Below are 23,281 nucleotides of genomic sequence, written 5' to 3' on the forward strand. Positions count from 1 at the left end.
ATTTTTAAAAGTTAACAGTGATGAGAGACTGTACTTGCATCTTCCTTTGTTCTCTGGGGACAATGTTCCATTAAGCAATGAGGTTTCAGTAGTGCCATTAATCTTCCTAAGCTAAACTATGAATAAAAACCCGATCTTAATTGATTTCTCTGTTTCTCAATCATAACAGCAAGAGCATCGCAGATTCTGACCTGGGCTGTGAAATACAGCAGTTTGGTAAAAAGGTTCCATGTGAGTGGCTTAGAGTAGAACTATTATAGGTTTAAGTTTTCTAGGAGTGGAAGTTCTGGGAAAAAAAACCCTATAAATGTCTTGAAGAAGAAATTACTTTTAAAAGTAAGTCAGAATACCCATCTGTTAGCCCAGAATCTGTTTTAGACTGAGCAGACTACTATAGTTAGAGGAACCCTGTTACCTACAGTGGGACAGCTAACACCAATTAGACACATGCTTCATCTAGCAGCTGAGTGGGAAAACAGAATTCTTCCTCTGGCTCTTTTTGTGGCACTCTGATAGTCATGCTTAGATTTTTAATATATTGAAGTCACAGAGGAAGTTCTAAATGCTTCACTAATATCAATTAACAATCAGTAACTGGTGGCTTAGGCCTACGTTTTGTTTAACAGCAGCATGAAAACCATGCAGTCCAGAGGCTTTGCACTTGACTCCCCAGTTGATGGTGACTGTCAAGTGTTGAAACGTAGACATTGCAATGTAATTTAGATTTGTGTGCACGGACAGCCTAAGGACAAGGCTGGGTGGGTAAAGATCAACTTTGTTCTTAAGTGAAAATGTTTTCCCAATTTTTTATTTCACTTCATTCCACCTTCATGAAACGAAAACAAAACCAAAGGGGAAATAAACCCCTGTCTGTGAGGAAATACCAAATGGCTTACTTGTAAGGCAAAGTTTTAGTTTTCAAATCATTATATATATACTTACTTCAGGGACCCAAATTATCTTGACAATGGCATTTCAGTTGTTTAAGAAATACAAGACTTCTTAGATTTAAAAAACCAGCTTTCACAGAGTTCGGAATTAAAATATTCTGTCTTTAAGTTGATACTTCTGTACATAAAATAGCTTTTTAAATTTCTGTGCTTATATTGCCTTTTCTTTATGTTGCTTTGATATTTTTGCATTTTCAAACTATCTTTCTGAGTGAAATAGTTCAACATAATATGTAACTTTGCTGTCAGGATAGATATGCATTTAATAAGACTTCCCATCTGTTTGCTTTCAAAACCAAGACAGCCTTTTCCTCCCCGAAGCCGTGCTAAAGCACATGGAGGACAGGGAGGTGATTAGCGTCAGCCAGCATAGATAGCTTCACCATGGAAAGTCCTTTGTGAACAACTTAGTGGCTTTCTATGATGGGGTAACCACAGCAGTGGACACAGGAAAACCAGCGGGTCTAATCTGTCTGGACTTCTGTAAAGCCTTTGACATTCTCCCCCTCAACATCCTTCTCTCTAAATTAGAGAGAGATGGATTTTTTGGGTGGACTGTTTGGTGGATAAGGAGATGGTTGGATGGACGTATTTAGAGACTATTGGTCAGTGGCTCGAAGCCCAGGTGGAGATCTGTTGAAAGTGGTGTCCCTTAGTGGTCTGTCCTGGGACCAGTGCTGTTTAATATCTTCATCAATGATAGTGACAGCAAGATTGAGTGCACCCTCAGCAAGTTTGCTGATGACACCAAGCTGAGTGGTGTAGTATCCACACCAGAAGGATGGGGTGTCATCCAGAGAGACCTGGACAGGCTGGAGAAGTGGGCCGTTGTGAACTTCACGAGGTTCAACAAGGACAAGTGCAAGATCCTACACCTGGGTCAGGGCAGTCCCTGATTTCAGTACAGGATGGGGGATGATGTGATTGAGAGCTGCCCTGCAGAGAAGGACTTGGGGATGCTGGCTGATGAGAAGCTCAACATGAGGTGGTAACATGTGCTCACAGCCCAGAAGTTCAACCGTATCCTTGAGCTGCATCAAAAGAAACATGGCCAGCAGGTTGAGGGAGGTGATTCTGCCCCTCTGTTCCTCTCTTGTGAGACCTCAGCTGGAATACTGTGTCCAATTCTGGAATCCTCAGCATAAGAAGTATATGGAACTGTTGGAATTGGTCCAGAGGAGGGCTACAAAGATGGTCTGGGGGCTGGAGCACCTCCCATACAAGGACAGGCTGAGAGAGTTGGGCTTGTTCAGCCTGGAGAAGAGAAGGTTCTGAGGAGACCTTCCAGTACCTGAAGGGGGCGTACAAGAAAGCTGGGGAGGGACTGTTTACCCTGCATCACAGTGTGTTAAGGAAGATAACTCTTAGTCATTTAAACAAGAGAGCGAAAAGCAATTTAATGTATTAAAATATGTTTAAATTATAAACTTCTGTTTTATATTAAAACTGAAGACTCAGTTTCCCTTTTCAACCCCCATGAAAGTTTTCTTTCTGAAGCAAACCGCTTTTGTTTCAGACAGCAGTTACATTTAGAATTTATAATCCCCATCTATACCACCGTTTTTTTTCTTTTAGAGTTACGTTGTTTAAACTTAATTTCAATCGTGAAGTTTCTACTGGTATACCTCTTCTGTTAAGACTTGAAAACTGAACTTGTATGGGAATATATGGTTTTCATACATAACATAATCGCATTTATAATTTATTTTGCTCATTTTTTTTCTTTTGACTACATCCAATAACTCAGCTGAAAATATGTACAATCTGTTACAGTGTAGATTAGATTGATATTGTGCAGTTGGGATTGAGAACTAGTTTTGTGCTGTCATATGACCTTGTGTTATACAAGCCCTAACTCAGTATTTTGTGAAATAATAATGATTACTAATAATGGTAAAAATATGTTCTGTGAACTGTTTTTCTGACTACATAATGAATATACTAGCAGTCACAAGAGTTGATTCAATTCATTGATTCGCATTCAGTTGAGTACGTTTTTTCTTAAAGTGAGTACAGAGATAAACTTGAAAATGCACTGCTTGTGTACTTATTCAAAATAGTAGCAGGAGGAAGGAAGAGTTTACTTTAAGTGGAAAGGGATAGTCATTCCTTGCACTTGCACATTGAATCAGATAGAGACAGCTGCAGAGGGAAGATACGCATTGCAAAACCAGGATCAATTGGATTCAGTCACATCCAAATGAAATTACATCAGTCAATAACCTTCCTTTCAAGTTACCGAAATCTTCCTGGCCCAAATTTCTCTTGTCAGGTTAGTGAGTTTTGCCAATGATTAAAGTATCTTGAAATTGCTTTGATAACATCAAGGACCTTGTTGTGACAAGGTCTGTAAATGCAGTCTCTTAAAAAGAGAAAGCTGGGTTTCATGTAGAGTATTGAGTGTATTGACTGATTTTTTTTCATGGGTTCTCAGAAGCTCATATTCACAAAGGCAGTGAAGAATGAAGGAAAATTACTCTTTTTTTATTACCAAATGAAAGCATTTAACGTATGTAATACCAATATTTTATTTAATCTTTTGTATAGGGTTATGTTGTTTATTGTAGGCTTGGAAATAGTTTGAAAATGTGTTCTTGTTTTGAAGTGGGCATAGTCATATTTGGTGAACAGAAGTTTGTAAACCTGGGCTACTGTTAGTCTTACTCGTTTGCTTCAGTCAACATGTTTATGCAGTGACTAGTTCTAAATGTTGCTGTTTATGCTCCAGTGTGCCAGTTGCTAGAATGAAGCAAAGCTTTCCTATCCCACTGGCACCTCTGATGCTATGATGTTTTGTCCTGCAGATAACATTTTTGCAGACTTGTCAGAGTGAATGCTAGCAAATAGAAATCTGTAGTCATTTGGAAAGCATTTATTAATATTTATAACTTGATCAATACATAGAAGAATTGAAGCAATTAATGGTGTCTAGAAGACATGTTGCTTATTATTGGCTTGGGGTTCTGTCTTTTTCACTAAAGAGCTCTGTAACTCATCCACTTAGTGGAGCTGTGGGTACACATTAATTCCCGGGATCAAGAGCTGTACCTTCAGCAACTTGTATTTTAAAAATGCATATCACTTGCATCACTTTCAGATGGTTTGGCATTTACTGCAGAAACGGTTCCTTACTTTCTAAAATTGGTCTTTGTCAGCCCTTCCTCTGTAGTTAAATAGCTGTATTTTCCTTCTCTCTCATTACTATCTTCCCTCATTAAAGTTTTTCCCAAATACCCAAAAATACCTCTTTAGGCTTGACAGACTTACCTAGTGAGAGAGTCCTAATGTTTCAGAATTGGTAAGGTATGCTGAAGAATTTTCCTACCTTTAGATTTTGAAGATAAACTGACCTTACCTTATGGTTGCACATGTATTTTATGCGTGCCCAATTGGCAGCCAAAAAAAATTGTTCCCACAACAGGTAATTAACCTGATGACAGCAAGTATTAAAATGGCTAAAAAACTTCAAGTATCAAAACTACTAAAATAGGCATTACATTTGTCTGCAATTTGCACTTTTCAGTTACACAAATGAAAAGGGCCTTTGGCAGCTCCAGTAGAAAGTGTTGAATAAGTTGTGGAGTTTCTTGTGCTGTAAAATCTTTTGAAAAGGAAATTTGCACGTATTAATAGACTCTCCCTATGGCGTAATATTTGCTTAGTTGAGGAAGCAGATTACAGCCATGCATAGTCAGGGAGAAGAGTGAGAGGGGTTTGTGTGTTTCCCTCTGTACCAGAACTTGAAGGAAAGTGGTTATGTGGTTATTTTTGTCCCGGAATGAAACAGAGCTCGAAGAGAGCAACTCTTCCAAAAGATTGGATATTCCATCAAGAACCTCCCTGTTGAAAGCATTTATTGCAGAATTACCTGTGATGTTTTTTTCTGTCTGATACTTGGTCCATCTACTGGTGAGAAAGGAAAGCTGTTCAGTTCTGCTCACTGTCCTTATTTCAGATTTTTGTGTTCAGTAAATCCTTTTCTCAACTAAGGCTGAAAATGAAAGTTCAGATATCACAGGGAGCTCTGTGTGCTATATTCAATAGACATTAGAGTGGGTGTATAGGAATGGGATTAATTCTTTGCACAAGGGAAGCTTAGGAAATGGTGTGTAGGGTTGGGAAATGGTATGGAGGAGTTGAAAGGAAAAAAAAAGAACAGAAGAGTAGAAATGTCATCAGTGTGGGAGGTCCCAGGAAAAGTGTTTAGTAAGTGTTTCTCCAAAATCCATAATCAGTTGTTTGTGGGTTACAAGCTTTAAAAAGCTGTTGTATTTATCCATTTATATTCCTTTGTCTTCTACCAATCTGTTCTTAGGTAGAACTGTGTTTAAACAAAGTCAATGGTGATTCCTTAACTAAATGAGACTTCAGTGATAAGAGGGGTGAAGATAACCCTAAATTATGTAAAATATATGAAGGCAGGTCAAATGTTAAAACCAGTAGAAGTGAAAGAAAAATCCAACTGTTTAAAAAGTAAACTTCTTTTAATGTATCAGTAAATATTATAATATTCTTTACATTTTCTTGAAATTTTGTTACCAAAAATGCATTGCAAAGAAGTATTATAGGAATCACTAGTGGAGATACAGGTTACTTACACTTCCTGCCTGTGTTCTTACAGCCTTACCCAAAGTACTACAAAAAATTAGAATCTTCACTTTGCTCTGTAGTTAAGGGTTTTCTCAGGGAGCCTTGTTTGTCTTTTATTACTTGTGAGCTTGTTGTTAAAATTTAACTTAGTATTTTAGTAGTTCAGCTATGAAGTTGGTTTCATATTTTAAAACGCGTACATAAATATCTTTTTCATTTTCAAATTCTTTATAAATATAGATTTATTTATATATAAGTACAGTTATAAGTACATACACATATATGTATTTAGACTTACTCATGTATATGTGTGTGTCTGTAGATAAACACAATCATTTTGAGAAACAAATAAAAACCAGTATTAAAAGTATGGATCACTGTATCACATGTCCAAACCTTGCTAGCCCAGATAGGGCATAGCCCATTGCATTCTGATGACCTGATTGCAATGGTACAGTTGCAGCTACTCGTGCTGGTGCTGAGAGGACAGAGGTGGCACAGAAACCTTGAGCTTATCTCAGATTGTTTGCTACCCTTCAAGTTTCTGCACTTGAACGTACACCCATGTCGACCTCACGCACTCTGAAGTGATCAGAACAAAACCAGCGGCACTCATTAAGGGAAGTGCTTTCTAATAAGATGACTATTGAAGTAGTTATATATTACATCTCTTTTTTACTTTATTTTCTTTAGAAAGTTCAAAATTGGACTGTAGTATTGCAGTTCAGGATACCTGATTTAAAATTCTTATCATGACTTGAGTAAGAGATGAAGTGAGAATTGAAAGGATTTGCATATACTACTTCCTTGCTGCCCCTCTAATTCTTAGACTCTTTGTGTATTAAATTATTACATTGCATTATGAAAGAAGCCCTCGCTTACTTAAAGCTTCCTAAATCTTAAAACTTATTTTCTTTCTAATTGTATTCCATAAAACAAGCATATTTTAAGGTTGTAACAGAGTACCTATGTTGTTTGTGCTTGTCACATGGTCAGTCCCATAGGTACATTTGTTTCATATCTGAGGAAGATGCTAGCTTCACAGTCAAGCCAGCCTGTACTAAATTATTGCTTTTATTTTTTAATTAATTTAATTTTTTAATTAATTTAATTTTTAAAAGAAAATTGTCTTCTCTGTCTTCTGGTGGATTGCCTTTGTTCTTTGAGTTGTATTGAGAAAAACTTAAAGAATGCTATGTTTAACTCAGTTTAATGTTTTGACACTAAGAGACTCTTGGAAGTTTGGTATGAGTGTCTATTTGGATCTGAGCATACACATTGCTTGAATTTAGCGTGATGTTAAAATGTTTCATAAGACAGAGCAGAGCTGCTATGATCTTTCAATGTTAATATTTTTTTCTTATCACTTTACTGTGTAGATACCCTTCATGAGACACAACTCTGCCACAACTCATCCTCGGAGGCAATCGTGGAAGCTTTTTATAATATGATTTTTAAATGTGGATAAAGCTCTCAATAGATTACCTAAAATAAAGGAGAACAGCTACCTTGTCTCTACGATAAGCTTATTATGATAAAAAGCTGAGTTTGCTTGTCAGGCTTGGATAGAATGTAATGGATTGGTTTGTTATTTGGACTGACAAGGTAGTTAATTTGCCTGCATTTTTTTGCACTAATCAGGAGCATTTTGTTTGTGCATTGTTGAAAAAGCCCGGATAAATGTCTTGTCAGAATTGTCCTATTAAGTAATGGTTTTTTCCCCTGTGCTTCATTGGCAAATGATGTTATACAATGCTTGGATTCACTGAAGAGTGACAGAAGCCTGTGGGACTTAAATATTGAGCGTTGCTCTATGGTGATACCGAATGAAATAAGCAACAGTTTGCCATTCACCTGCTGCTATACTTATATGCAGTTTAATAAGAATATTTCTATATAGAATGCCATGTTGTATATAGACCTTACTGTAAAAAGGATTGTTTCCATAAAAAAAAAAGAAAAAAAAAATATGTTCAGTGATAATGAGACTTGTAAAACACTTGAGACTTACTATTCTGAAGGAATAGATTTGCCATGGAAAATTGATTTTATGCTTATTAGTATGCATTAATTGTTTCTGACTAAAGACACTCTAGTGAATAGTGCTATAACTATTGCTTTCTGACAAATTTTTTAAGAAAAATTTGAATATATGCGGGCATATGTTTTATTTGGCTTACTTCTCTGGCAGTGTTCAGGACAAGCTTATATCCTCACAATACAAATATGAAATTGTTATTTAAGTTGAGGAAGGAATGAAGAACTGATCACACAGCGTGACAGCTGAGATCTTCGTCTTCTTCTGTATATATCCTAGTAGATGGAGACATAGTATTTTGATCTACAAATGGTACCAGTCCAATTCTTAAATCTACAGTATCAGTGTGTTGACATCTTCATCGTTTTCATCTTGAACTTGCTTGGAAAACTTCTGCTCAAATGCAATCACACTTGTAACTTTATGATATATAATCTTTTAATTTCTTGAGATATGGTGAGTTTTGTCATCTATTAAGGCACTTTTCCTTTTGAAAATATTTTTTAAACTTAAAAATGAAATTAAATGTTGTAATAAGTAATAGGAGAAATATACAAATTTGTGTATACTTACAAATCTTATCTTACCAGGGCATTTCATGTTTGGATATTATATTAAATAAAATTAACCTTATGTCTGACACGTCGTTTTGTTTTAAAAAAGGGGGTGGGATGATATCAGAGTAAGATTTTTTCTAAACTGTCAGGAATGCTGACCATTCTGTATTGGCAGGGCACACAAAGACACCTTTAAAATGAATAAATTTGCACTAGGAAATAAGACAAATAAGAAATTTGATCTTTAGGAATTGGAGATTCCATTTTAGGAAGAAAAGACCAAGTTTAGTGACCATTTGTCCAGAATTTTGAAGTACAGTAAAAAGTTATATCCAAACGCTGTGGTCATGGGATGGAGGGGGAGGAAGGGTGGAGGTATTTGCCCATACATCATGCTGAGTTTAGGAAAAATAAAACCCCAGTAATGGTTACTATGATCTATGGTCAGTTATTAAAGTAACACAGTATTGAGGTCGTGAGTAGAAGAGATGATAAATGTAGCGTATCATGATTTTAGTAGATTCTGTTACATAACCTAGAGAATGTTTCTGTTAGTTAAGTTATAATAAAATATGTAGTTGACTAGAAAAGTAGGCTACTTACCATGGACTCATGTCAAATGGTGTTCTGCTTACTGGGTTCCATGCAGGCCTTTTCTAGATTTAGTATTATGTTTTTGTTAATGTTTAGTTTAGTGTGTTAGGTGCTGGAATGAAGAGTTTACTTATATTCACAGATGATATCAGTATGATGTAAAGCGTTGTATAAAGGTTTGGAATTAAAAGTGAAATTTTAAGAAAACGCCTAGAAAATGTATGCAGTGCAGTAGAGGAAAAAGCAAATCACCGTTTACTGCATGATTATGATATGAACAGTAACTTGTTAGGAGATATTTCTTCCAAAAGAAGACATTGGGGACACTGGATCACAAACCAATCATGAAATTTTCCATACCTGAGATTTACAAAGAGGTGTTGCATTTAACACATGAAAGTACACCTCCTGATGATTCAGAAAACTGAAATCTCGGCCTGGAAAAGCCTCAGCTAGCGTATTATATACACTTTGGCCCAAAATGCATAGGAAGATTCCAACGCAAACTGAACTGAATCATAAGGTCGCTGGAGACATAAGTGAATAAAAAAGTTCAAGTAGTTACTTCTTTAATTTAGAGAAGATTGGGGGTTCTGTCTGTAAACAGCCTGAGTTAATACAAAGATCATAAAGGGAGAACTTGCTGCAAAGAAGAGAAAAAAATTGTTCTTTAAGTCAAGTCAGACCAAAACTAAGACTGAAGTTTTATCAAGATGATTTGGTAATAGAAAGGGGTTTTTTCTAACAATAAGAATAATTGCGCTAGTGAAGCTTGTTAGATAAATTGAGTATAGTTTTCTATTGGAGGCTTTTAAGGGCAGACTAACATTTTAAAAACTGTTGAAGTACTGTTGATACTTCTTCGGGCATGCTTGATATCCTGAGGTGATCTGCTGTACTTCGCATATTTGTGCCCTAGTAGAACTTCTTTATAGGATTTCGTTCTTTTCTTGGCACTTTCTTTTGACATTAGGTATTAGATTAGTTCTTAAGATCTCTCTTTTTCATATGATTCATTATGTTTCTTGCGTCTTTTTCTAAAGAACATGTTAACATCAATGTTGTGAAAGCAGTGTGATGGTAATCTTTAAATCTGTAATGGACTTCTCTAGTGCTTCACACTTCAGTCTAACTATATTAGTCTGAATACCTTAGTATGCCACTATAGATGCAATCTTGTGTTATGGCTAGAATGTACTTCAGAAAAACTAATACAGCATTTGTATATAGCTTTCTTAAATTTTACACTCTTCAATTCATTAAGGAGAGGCTATCCTGGTTCTTTCAGAATTTCCCGTGTTCCCTAGGAAAGAAAATAGTTTGGACTTTTTTGAGGGCTGTAATTGGTGTAGTGTTATCTTCATACATGTCTTGGAGGCTTTGTATTCGCAAAAATACTTGACCTAAAATTACTGTAAATAAACATTCCATACAGTAGCTCTATAATATTAACAAAAGCAAACACATCTGACGTGGCATTTACATGAATATATTCCCCTTGTTTAAGTAGGCCCTTAATGAATTTTGCAAAATAATGGAAGCCATGCATTTTGTGATTTTGAAGTACTATGAGAGCAAGAGAAATGAACATTTCTTGCTGAAAAGAAGCTGTTCATGTACAGGTAATAGTACATATAGTTACCTTATGCAGTTAATATAATTCATTGTGTACATACAAACTAAATTTTGTGAAAGAGGTTAATTGTAGACCTTTTGGAAAAAATTCTGGTTTGCATGGAAGCGTCAAATAACAATAACCAGTTTAGATTCTTCCTTACCCATTTTTGATTTAGGGGGTAGTTTGTTTTAGTATTAAAATGTATAAATAAAATCAAGTAGGAAAGGTGGCAGGCTTGGGTTTAGCATATTAAATTTAACTACACAAGTGTCTACCAAGTGAATGCTTACTTTCTTTTGCTCATTTGTGGTATCCATTACTGACACTATTTGTTAGTTCTGTTTAAGTGAAGTGGTTGATGTTAAGGTTACATGATGATAAGTATCTGGGGGGTGGGAATAAAAACTACATACTCCTTTTGTTTGTTTGTTTGGGGGTTTTTTGTTTTGAATTTATAGGTAGAATGGTTTGTTGACCTTTTTTGCTTTAAAGTAGAACTTCCTAATGGTCAGAACCATAGTAGTTCACGCTATTGTGTGTTTATATAAATAGTGTTAACTACATGATTTTTTAAAAACTTTAATTATATAGCAAATGCTGAGAAGCATAGCTGAGATCCTCTAGGAGAATGAAAGTTTCTCCACAGGTAGACTAAAAAGAAAAAAATAGTCATTTTATTACTGCCCTTAAGTTTGGACAGAAATTTGTGTAAGTTAAAGATTACTGTTTTGCATGTGGGAAAATGTGTATAGGTACTTTATCTTGAAACTACTCCTAGCTGATGATCAGAAAGCTTGTCCTGCTCTGTCAGGCCATGTGTCTATCTTGCCCATATACTGTCTTCATCAGCAGTAAGTAGGTAGAAAAAGCAGAATGTTCATCTTGCATCTGGTATGTCCTCTCACCTTTCAGCAATAGCTATGCCCCTGTCTTCCAGGCATAACAGAAGAGTGCTGGCTCATCTAACAAACTGTGGAAGTCAAGGACTTTCTTTTGTATGTGTGCATTGTATCTAGCATAAAAGAAATTTAAATGTGGCTTTAAATTACTTCTTGTAATACCATAAGCATTATCCTTCACAGAAAGAGTATTTAATTTATTTTAAATCACAATTATGAAAAAATATTAGTTTCTAGAGAGATTTAGGTTGGAAGGAGCCTCTGGAGGACATCTGTTCCAGCCACTCACTCAAGAAGGACTGATAACAAAGCTAGGTCAAATCATTCAGAACTGAATTGTGAGCGTCTTTGGAGATACAGGATAACCAGTACCTGTGTTTGAAGAGGCTGTGTAATAGAGCGATATCCTAGTTTGTAGTCAATATTGCATGCCTTTGCCTTCACATAAGAATTTTAGTGCTGGAATCTGTCATGCTCCTGATGCTGAAGTTATCTAAAGCTTGGCTGGCCCCTGTGAGAAGATTTAAATTATCCTGGGGCCAATAATTCCGTAAAACTGTTCTGTAGATCAGAAACTGCAAAATTACTTGACTGTCCATTTTTAGCTGATTTGCAACTTAGAGGCAAGGGAAAAACTGTGGAAATCAGGAAGAGGAGAACCATTTTTTTTCCATTTTATACTTAATACGTTTTTTCTCTTCTGACAATATTCTGCCTGAAACCAAAATTTTGAGTAGCTAAGGATCTAGATCTTGTATTTTAAATTAGAGTCTATGTGAAAAACTGCAACACTTTTGTTTTCTGTTTGGCCTGTGAAGTATCACAGCAAAATGAGAGCAATTTCTGTTAGACTTCATAAGGATGAATTGAAGAGTTTTGTTGTAGAATGGCAGGGTAAAATAGGAAGACCTACCTTCACTTACTTCCCTTTGTTTCAAGAGATATCAGAAGAGAAAGCTAAGAAGAGGAACATTTTCCACATATTCTATAATGAAAAGGTACTTTTATTTTTGGGTCCTCCCTCAGTAAGTAGAATAAATGTACTTTTTGGACAGCATTAATAACAATGCAGCAAATGTACGATTATATAGTTATTTCACCATGAGATCTCTTATTAATTTTAATCTTTAAATAACGGCATAGGGAGGTGCCTCCTTTGTCATTAAGAGTTGCTTACAGGCATATAGTAGTCATTTCTATCAACCAGAATTTATCACTACCATGGGCTGAATGTGATTAAAATATCACAGGAGCACTCCTCACCTGCTCCAGTCCAAAGTCTTCTTGGATTCTGTATTTTGAGTTCATTTGAGCTACATTAACTTACTTGATTTTGGGGAAATGCTTATGTGCTCCTTCTCCACATGCAGCCACTAGCAAGAAACAAAATTATGACAGTGCTTTAGACCGCCATTGCTGGTTTTAAGTTGTTCATTTGAACCCCACAGTGTGCTGCAGTCTACAACAAACGCATTTGTTTGTGTCTCCAGCTGTTTGCAGTTTCAGAGGGGCCCAGCACTTGGACACTAAGGATTAAAGGGGAGAAAGAGACCAGTGCCTGATAAGAAGCATCAGTACCTCAGAGGTTAAGAGTCATTAGTCAGAAATGGGGTCCGGAATTAGCCAACAGTCAAATCCACACATGAGCTGAAATAGCCATTGAGTTGCATCTCCGCAGCTAATGTGTGAGTGCACCCACTGCTGTTCTCTGAGAGTTTAAACATTGTGGATTAAATGATTTCTCCTTTTGTTCTAATTATTTCTGAGTTTGCCTGGGTAAGGATTACGTGACAAGTTTGAATGGTGATGATGGTTTGTCAATAGTGTATTTTTATATCTTTTTGCCATTAAAGCAAATCTTTCTAAGTTGCAGTGATTAATTGGGAGTAGTGTACATATTTTGCAATTTTGTGTTTTGTTTAGTGTGGTACCTTTTGGTATGACTCCACAGATGATGTGCAGTGATGTGTACACAAGTGGGAGATTTTCAGTTGTTTCTGAAGCATATTTGGAAAGTTGTATTTAAAGATTAGCTTATTAATGTTGTGTTTCAGGGACATGTAGGTAATTACTTTTACAGCTATAGATGGGTGATGCTGTCTCATGAATGCCAAATAGGTTTCTTCACTCTGGCTGAATCAGCTCTTTGTGGTTTTCGATGATATTAACCAGTGACTTACAAATGCGCCAGTGACAGGCAGGTTCTGCATTCACTATTCCTCTGTAAAAGCACAGGTCTTTTTCCCCAGTGCTCACAGGAAGATTTCTGCAGGCCAGCTGATAAGACTCCCTCCTGTGCAGGTAGATGCAATGTAATGAAATTGGATGTGTGTGCTGGGCTTTGTAAATAAAATGAGATTGATCCCAGCCATTATCTCATTTATCTCATTTACATTGTAAAATCAGTATCTACACTATTGATTAGAGTATAATTAGTTAATTATGAACAGGAAAATGCAGAGTTATGTAAGGCTTGAGCACAGCCAACTGTACTGCTAGAAACTGATAAAAACAATCCAAGGGCATGAGCAGATGGAGATCACTTTATTAAAGAATAAAGCAGCTGTTTCAGGTACGGAAATGCCTAATCAGGCTTTCTTGCTGTGGAGATGTAGCTGACTTGTATTCTTTATTTTTATAAGTAAAAAGTGGTGGGGGTTTTGTTATTTTTTTTTAGTTTTATTAATCTAACTCCTTCAGAATTGAGCTTTCTTCTTCAAACACCATTTTCTCAGCATATAGTAGGCACGTATCTGTCTTCATTAATTGCTGGCATGAGGAACACAGTGATTTCTAATTTTGATGCATAAAGTAATTTCAGGTTTGTTAAAATATTGATAGTAAGCAATTACCTGTCAGTCAGATGTAATTTAGGAGATTAGATTAGTCTGTACTGGTGTGGAGCTCTGGTTTTATTTTCACAGATTTTCAGTATAACTGCTGGCCAGGCCATTGAAGATGACTGCACACTTAATTGTATTTGTAACTTATGTACTTAACCACAAAAACAGTTACCTACAATTAACAGCAAGATAAAACATTTGCTAGTTTAAATACTATTTTCAAGATGTAACCTTGAATCTGTAAGGGTAAAACTTCTAACTGAATCTCTAAAATGGAGGAACGTGGTTTCTTTCCCTTTTCTCCCCTTTAGCCCAATAGTTTAATTTGTACTATTAAGCCACCTTGAGGATGGAAGTGAATGATATTTGACAGTGCAGTATGGCTTCTTTGCTTTGCAAATGTCTGTTTTGTGATTGAGCTGAGAGTGCATTCACTGAAAAGCTGTGAGACTGTCAGCATGACACCTTTTGCGACCCAACAATTTCATTCTCTGATTAAGTTGAAAGAAATCCTTATTTTGTGTCGCTTTCTTATTTTCTGAATCTGACAGTAGATTTTCTGTCATTTTATGTTGCTTGACAAAATAGCACAAGTAATAGTATACACTGGAGAGTTTAATCTCATTTTACAAGTGCCATTTTAATCTAGGTATAAGGTTTTCCTTTGGAATTAAGAAAGCCAGTTCTGGGTTTTTTTGTACTGTGATGTGTATGAACTTCACATTTTGTTCCAAGTCGCTCTCAGCAGACAAGAGAGTAGGTAGAGAGCTAGGGCATCATCTTTAACAAAAGATACAGTGTCCATTTCCCCAGCGTTATGCTCTGGGAACTTCAGAATCAGTGAATTTGTGTTCCGCAATACAGAATTTGTATTCCAATAAATAGCATGATGAATGAAATGTTTAAAACTATTTTATATGGTTCCATTTTTATCACCATGTAGCTTTTTATGTTTGGATACATGAAAATATGCTTTTGTTATTTGCATTTTCTCAGCTGCGCAGATGCAGATAGAAGCTATTAGTATCTGGAAATTCATATAGATATTTTTAACTCATTATAGAAAACTGCTATTTTTTTTCTGTCAAACTGAACAGCTTTGAAGTGCTGAAAATTAATGACAATAAATATTAAAAACATTCAGCTTAGATTGGTGCCTCCAGATCTGTACTTAATTTCATAACGTTCTGGTTATTTCAACTCAGCCTTGTGAACTCCCTCAGTGTTCTTGTGAAACATGGCTGAAGGTGCAGTCAGAAAATGCCACATTCTATATACAAAATTGAGAAGATATAAAAAGAGATAGTAAAGCATAATTTTAAAGAGGAAGCATTTTCTTCTGAGCCTGTGAACCTTTGTGTTTATAGACAATCACTTCAGAAAAAAAAGTTAATACTGTTTGAAGTCAGATGTAGATTTTGGGATTGAGCTCTGAAAATACTGTGATGCTTGATTTTGTGTTAGTTAGAGGATCCCAAAGAGTTTAAAAAAGGGGGAGTTCTGATAAGCAGTGCTCAGGTGCAAGCATTTACGTGAATAAGATTCTAGATATAGAAATAGGTTATGAAGAACATATTCCTTTACAGATTCCTTTACATTGAGTCTCCGAGGAGTTTTAGTCTTTTGCTGAAGGTCATCCTGCTGTTGGGATATAGGGGGTGTAACCTATCTTGTCACCCGCTCAACCTTTATATTATTTTAATATGCCTTTCACAAGAAATAAAAGTGCATATATTACTGATTGTAAGTAATGTATTCCTGCATTAGAATTCTCTGTCTTTAAAAACTGAGAATGTTTTCCTGTATGTATTTTCTTTGTTCCGGAATTAGATTGAATTTTTAATAAACACTCCTAAGGATATAGACTGCAATATGGTGTATCCCATATTTTAAAAATACCAAACCCAGGTCAATCCAGTGTTGCAAACTGTGGATAGATAGTTCTTGCTTTTGATTTCTACTTAATGGAAGACATTTCATGCAATACCTTTACCACCACTCATGTCTCATACATATAACTGCTACAGACAGTAGGCTTCCTTAGCAAGCACAGCTTTGACAGCGAGGACAAATGTGTTTGTTTAGGTTAAACAATCATTATCAGAGAATGGTTACTTCTTTTTAGTTGGAGACTAACCATTAGAGAAAAGTCACATGAACATTTTCTTCTATTAATACAGCAGTATGTTCTGTTAGTTGAATCTTCTTTCTGTCATGCACTGTATGTTCTGTTGAGAAATTGCATCCCTGTGTCTTTGATCCAATGATTCCTATGCCATGCTGTTACTGCAATTTTTGGAGATTTTTGTGTTTACATGTTTTATAGAGGACAAAATGAGTGGCCAGAGAAGCAGAGAAAGAAAGTGTAGGGGATTTCTTAGAAAATTTGGTTTACTCTCTTTTCTATTTTTGGATCATTTATATTGACTTTAGTCCAGAGTTTAATGGCATTTAATGAAGAGAATATCGCAAAGTAGATTTGAAAATAAGCTTTCTTTTTCATAGAAAAAAATACAGGGGATATGCAAATAAAGTGAAATTCAGTAGGATATTTGAGAATCTTTAGTTCCTGCTTGTTTTGAGCCTGTTGTTGCACTGATCTAAAAATCCTTTCATGAAGCTACATTGTTGTATTGTAGTGTTTCTTCATTATTGGTACATTAAGAACAGATGAACCATACCTATGCTATATGTTTGAGCATTCTATGTCCACCATACATAAGACAAAACACTAATGCACAGTTTATTAAAAATAGAGCATAAAACTGTGTGTACATAGGCCAGTTTTGTAAGTGGAAGATCACAGTGAAATCCTTTTAAATTAACACCCCCTGCAAGAAGATTCCAACTGAATCTGAAAATATTTTATGCATATATATTTTTTTTTTTTTATGACTATATTAACCATATAGTCCTAGGATAAAAAAAATAACACATAGCTGTAAATTATGCTTGAATTGTTGAATATGTGAAAAAAACATTTCAGAGATTACCTTGAAAAAGTAGATATATGAAATGATGTCTTAGAACTATCAATATTGTCACTATCTAAAAACCCCACAAATTTCTGAAAATAAATTACTGAATTACATTGGAATATCTGAAAAGTTGAACTGATTACGCATTTTTTCTTTAATTTGCAAGTCTCTTAAGTAATGTCATTTAGATAAGATGATGACAAAGGTAATGGATGAGTGTCTGCATCAAAATATCCCAGATTAGGCAGAACCTACTTGAAGTGTTTGTGTTTGGAAATACCACTTATAGAAAATGGATTTTCTCTGTGATGCCAATAGATTGGGAAATCTTGTGCTGAAATTCACAGGGTACGTCAATCTAAAATAGTATAGAAGTACCATTTTTATATATATAATTTATTTTTTTTTCTGTTGCAGGTGTGATGAATGCAGGCTTTGCTACCATTTTGGCTGTCTAGACCCTCCCTTGAAAAAGTCTCCTAAACAGACTGGTTATGGATGGATTTGTCAGGAATGTGACTCTACGTCCTCCAAAGTAAGTTAATTCATCCTGTGAAATAGTTGGAGTATTCTGGTTTTAGCAGTCTTACTTGGCATCTGAAGTTTTTGTTTAAATCATATGCTTATATCTTCTCTGAAGAATAGTAGAAGATCATAAAATAATGATTTCAGATCCTCTGTAAAACAGATGAAAAACAGAATGTATGCCAAATGGAAATATTCTTAATCAATAAAGAGAATTTTATTATTCCGGTTAAATGCTTTCTTTTCACATTATGTTCTCTCTGAGAAAAGAGTGAGTGTGGATACTAAATCGGCATCAGTAATGTTATTGACAAAGGGAAGTATTTCAGGAGTAGTACAGAACACAAACCTCTAAAGGACAGAGATATAAGATACATGCTTTCCTAAATAAATGGAGATGATTTGTGTTACTAAACCTGTTTTTTCACTGGAAAATTGTATGAAGATTGTGAATAATTTACATTGATTGGTTTGCTTTGATCAAATACAGTATTTTAGAACTAAAGTTTTGATGTGATTTAACTCTAGTAATACTGACAATAGTAGTATGCTTCTGTAGTACCAGCTTTTCAAAAAATAAAGATTTTGATTCTTTGTCTACACAGAAGCTTCTTTAGTACTGGCATTCTTTTCTGTCATCACCGTAAGCTCTGAAGGGACACTTTCCAATTGATTTTCAAAACTGGATTTATAAATGCCTCTGATACCTCAGTGTTAAAATAACAGAGCATTCTAAGAGTCTCTTAACTTTCTGTGGACTATTCTGCCACTTCCTTTGTACTTCGCTGAATGTATTCGGATACACAGGTGTCATGGTTTAACCCCGCATAGCAGGTAAGAACCACGAGGCCGCTTACTCCTTCCTCCCTCTGCTCCCTCCCCTCAGTGGGATGGGGAGGAGGATCAGGAAAAAAAAGTAAAACTCACGGGTCGAGATAGACGGTTTAATAGGATGGCAAAGTAAGATAAAATAACAGTAATAGTAATAATAATAGAATATACAAAGTGAGTGATGCACAGTGCAGTTGCTCACCACCCGATACCCAGTCCCTGAGCAGCGATTGCAGTGCTTCAGTCAACTGCTCACAGTTGAGCTTGATATCATATGGTATGGAATATCCCTTTGACCAGTTCGGGTCAGCTATTCCAGCTGTGCCCTCTCCCAGCTGGAAGTGCACCTTCTAACTGATGCAGCATGGGAAGCTGAAAAGTCCTTTATTTAATATAAGCATGACTTAGCAACAACTGAAACATCAGTGTGTTATCAACATTATTCTCAAACTAAGCCCAAAACACAGTACTATATCAGGTACTAGGAAGAACATAAACTATCCCAGCCGAAACCAGAACAACAGGGACGCAGCTATGCAGAGATGCTGTTGTAAGTTGCCTGTTAGCATAGTTGGATAGTTAAACTCTTTCATAATGTTACTCTTAAGAATGGACCATAGAAAAATGTTCAGAGAAGAGTATCGTTTTTTTGTCTTACCAATGTCCTTTTCCAGCTGGGAAAATAGGATATTCAGTTTCACTCCAGGGGGTTAACTAAATTGTTCTTCTGTAAGGAGAGATGAAGACAGACATGGGAAATTAGCTGTCTAGTACAGTTTGGACATCAAGCAATCTTTCTTGAATACTGCTTACATGCAACAGCCGTTCCAAAAGTGAATTAAAATTGCTATTGAATTTCTGTCATCTGTTTGAACTAAAAGGGGTTCTTGATAACCTTAGTTAAAATCTTCCATCTCCTGATTTCTTGGCATCTTCTAAGTAAACAAGCAAAAAAACATATTGTTTCTAATTTCTAAATGTGTTTTCCAGAAAATTAGTGCACCGTGTAGCAGATCAAATTTTTAAATACTCCGTGTCATGTAAATTAAGTATGATTGACTTGACTTAGCACAGGGTGTGTGTTATTTTTAAGGTGTGTGTTGAAAAATATAATATTCTGAAGAATAAACAGTTTATTGTTAAAATTATGATCTTTTTTGTTGTTTTAGTGATTATTACAAATTTTTTTAAAAGCTTGTGTTTAATTTTCTTTTTCATTCATAGAGATTTTTAATGAGTAAGTCTAAAGTCTTTTGCACTTTCAAGCACAGGCAATTTGAATTGTATATGAGTGAAAATGTGATGGATATGAAGGATACTGAAAAATTGTCTTATGGGGACTCCTTGTGGTGTTGCTTAGTCACTTTCCCATAGCTTTTCCACAGAACCGTGCAGGGAAATAGCTTTCAAAAAGCTATATTGCTCTCTATGCTTTAAAAAGTTTTTTATATAGCTTGTTTGTTTGTTTTATTCTGTACTGCATAACAAATTCAAAGAACATTGTGTTAAGTTGAAATCCTTACAGACCTTACTTAGTGTGAACATGTTATTGAATGCGATAGGGCTTTGTATATGTACTTATTAATTTGCTAATTCAGTATTCTTTATGGCTTTAGGATTGTGTATTATATATCTGTGATTTTGCACACCTTTCCACAGCCAGAAGGAGCTGATATGATAAAAGACTTTTCTACCTCTCACTAGAGAGTCTCTCAAATGTGTGCTTAGAGCTTGGAAGAGGAAAATCTTAGAGAAAATTGCATTGTTTGCTGCGCTCTGCCTGACCTGTGGATGAATTGCATGACTGAGCTACCAGCAATTTCAATCTCTCAGTCACTCAGTAAATCCAATTTTGGGTGTGTCATGGTGAGGTTTCTTGTACGGATTGTAGCAGCAAAATGGGATTGCCTCCTTTTGCCAAGGAGGCTATTATTCGGTTTTCATTCCTTCAACTTTGTTCATCTGTTTTGATCCAATTTAAATCATTGCTATAGTATACATTTTAAAATTCCCTGATGATGTCTTCTGTAGCAGTGGACCTTGAAAACTGTTGGTAGGTAAATTACACCATCTTGGTGACTGGACAGATTATGGTGCATAGCATGTAATCATTCAGTTATTTTTTTATTTCTAATTATGACTTTGTTTTATATATTCAGGAAAAGTTGCATACTGCTGACAACAAAGAATGTGATTTTATTTTCAGATTTTGCTAAGCACTTGCAGGTGACAGCAGTACAAGGGGTGTAATTTAGCAGTAATATGCTAAACATATGCTTTAAATTGTTATCTATCACCAGTGTTGGACATGCTGCTTCCATTTCGCTCACACTGGTCACAGGACTCTTCAGCAATTGTGTCAGTTTTTCCACTAGCGAAACATATTCCCGTATTACCCTGCCTGTCAAATAACGGACAGACAGTGACTTTGCTGTAGGGCATGAGGGCAACAGCTTCTCTGCTGGTAATACTCGCTGTCACTTTTATGGAATGGGTGATGCTCACTACTAAGGTCTGACAAGCTCTCTCATCTCAAAAATATTGTAGATTTTGTTACATCACATGAAAGCTGAAGTAAACCTGTAAGCTTTCCATTTCTATAACATTACTGTCTGCCTTACAAAAAGATTGTGGTAGGCTTTCAGGATTGTCAACCAGCACTTTAAATCATAAATCTGCTGATAGTTTCAAATAGTTATATTCAGAAAAAAATAGCATTATTTTAGTTGAATTTCATAAAAATTAAATAAATAAAATATAAACCAAGTTTATTCAATATTCTGATGTGGTAATGTACTTTAGGAATATATGTGGCCTGTCTGTTTTGTTCATTATGTGTGATAAGGGTCTGATTATGAGATCACCTTATTATTAGATGTGGATTCCTTTCTGTTGCCTTCCATTTAAAATGTACTGTTTAAAGTATCTCCTCCAATTTAAAAATTTTGCAAAGGACCAAGGCAGCAAAGAGTTTAAACATATATCATGGTAGTTACAGTGATTGTAGTAGTTAGGTTTCTGTGTGCTCATCTTTGCATACAATCTATTTTGCAAAACACTGCAAAGTATACGTGTCAGGTCATTATTTGAGTGCTGCAAGATCAGCTGCCTTATCTCTAGACTTCTGTTTAGTTGGCTTTTAATTCATCTTTTTACTGGATTGCATTTTTTCAGTGGAAATAAATTGTCAGTATATATGCATAGAATTCTCATCTAAACCCCTCAGAAAATATTTTCTGGAACTAAAAGTACATGACACACCAACCCTGGCAAGTAATATTTTTTTGTATACTTTTTGTGTGTTGCAAAGCAATCGTGGATGATTTTACTTGTTAGCAAAGTAGAAGCGCTTCTTTGTGTGTATCTCATGTTCACATAGCGAATAAGCAAATGTATTTGGACACTGTAATATTAAAATACTGAATATAATTGTTTGAAATAAAGTTTTAAATAAAAAATACTTTTTAAATGTACAGTTAATTTCAAACCTCTTAATTTGGCCAGATAAAAAGAATGAAAGGGAGCAATTCAGTTTAATTCTTGTACTCCATGGAATTTTATTCTAATAAAAAATAAAGTAGGTAGTAAAGAAGGTCTGTTAGGAGTGTAGAAGTTCCTTATCCAGTCATGAGTTGTTCAGATAACAATCTCATGATGATTTATCTAACTGAATTTTCTTCATTATGCCTTTTTTTCAAAATTCAGGAAGCTTTTCCTCATACATGTAGCTTACACAAGTGTATTAAAAAATATCAATGAAACAAAAGTCCTGATGTCAAGCTCTCAAAATTTGGGAAATATCAAAATTAAAGTGGCATGAATCACATTAAGTAGTTTTGTGACTATGCATGAATTTGCAGTCTTTAATCACTTCTGCTGTGATTGTGGGCATTTTTGTTTGTTTGTTTTGTTTTTCTGTAGGACCCCTGCCTCCTCTGATTTAGCTCTCAGGGTCAATAAAGGGGACTAATTTGGGTTGAGTATTAGGAAAAGACGTTTTCTTTAGGTTTTGCAAGGCATTAAAACTGAAGACATGATTTCAAGAACAGCAAAAAAAAAGGAATGTTGTCCTTATGTTTGACATATTTGAGTTGTGACCAGAAAATTGAATTTTACCTTTGTCATACCCCAGAACTTCTGTAAATGCTAGACAAATTAAAATTTTCTGATGTTTAGTAACTTTTTCTCCTTAGTTGCTGTTGCATAGCTTGAATCCCTTGGCCCAACATGCAAAAATGCTGAATTTTCAAAGCTGTAGTGGGTAATCGATTAAGCTGTGTTTTGAAAGTACGAAGTGTCCATAATGTGATCTGGACTATTGTAGATTGAATAACGAATTCAATAGAAATCTTAATTCTTACTCTCCCTTTGTCGTAGCTTCCATTTTGCAAAATGTCAATACTGCTCCTAATATAATATAATATAATATAATATAATATAATATAATATAATATAATAGATTGGCACATGGTGGTAGTATATGTGCATGCTTAAGCATGTCTTGAATATGTTTTAGTATGATTTATCATTCAATACAATGTAGTTTTAAGTAGTTACATTTAAAATACATCTTTCAAAAAATAAATCAAAAAGTCTTTCAAAGTCTTTTAATTAATTCAAACTTGTTTCAGTTGCATATTCTGACAAAGGATGACTGCAATTTTAAATAAACTGTGACCCTAATTTAGTCAGCTTAGATCAGAGAGACTTGTCAGATCAGAGCACCTTCTTTTGAGAACACAACATAGAACAAAATGCACTGCCACCATGGCAAATGACATGAAAAGAGGTAGAAGAATGCTAACAAATCTGCTTGCTGATAAAAGCAGAACATAATATAATGGAAAAAAAAGTTCAA

At 35.2% G+C, this 23,281-nt stretch overlaps 1 protein-coding gene across 6 annotated transcripts in view; it reads left to right on the forward strand.

Moving 5' to 3' along the window:
- PHF14 (PHD finger protein 14) overlaps positions 1-23,281 on the forward strand; it is a 154,604-nt gene that overhangs the window by 82,814 nt on the left and 48,509 nt on the right. For 3 of the 6 annotated variants that reach the window (XM_069859698.1, XM_069859699.1, XM_069859701.1), the window contains exon 17: positions 17,485-17,602. In XM_069859698.1, the coding sequence (XP_069715799.1) occupies positions 17,485-17,602 (118 nt within the window). Of the gene's footprint in view, positions 1-6,919; positions 8,207-17,484; positions 17,603-23,281 lie in introns of those variants that run through there. The other 3 variants (XM_069859702.1, XM_069859704.1, XM_069859703.1) reach the window with 2 other exon arrangements.

The sequence above is a fragment of the Phaenicophaeus curvirostris genome, chromosome 6 (genome assembly GCF_032191515.1).
Source record: "Phaenicophaeus curvirostris isolate KB17595 chromosome 6, BPBGC_Pcur_1.0, whole genome shotgun sequence".
NCBI classification, from domain to species: domain Eukaryota; kingdom Metazoa; phylum Chordata; class Aves; order Cuculiformes; family Cuculidae; genus Phaenicophaeus; species Phaenicophaeus curvirostris.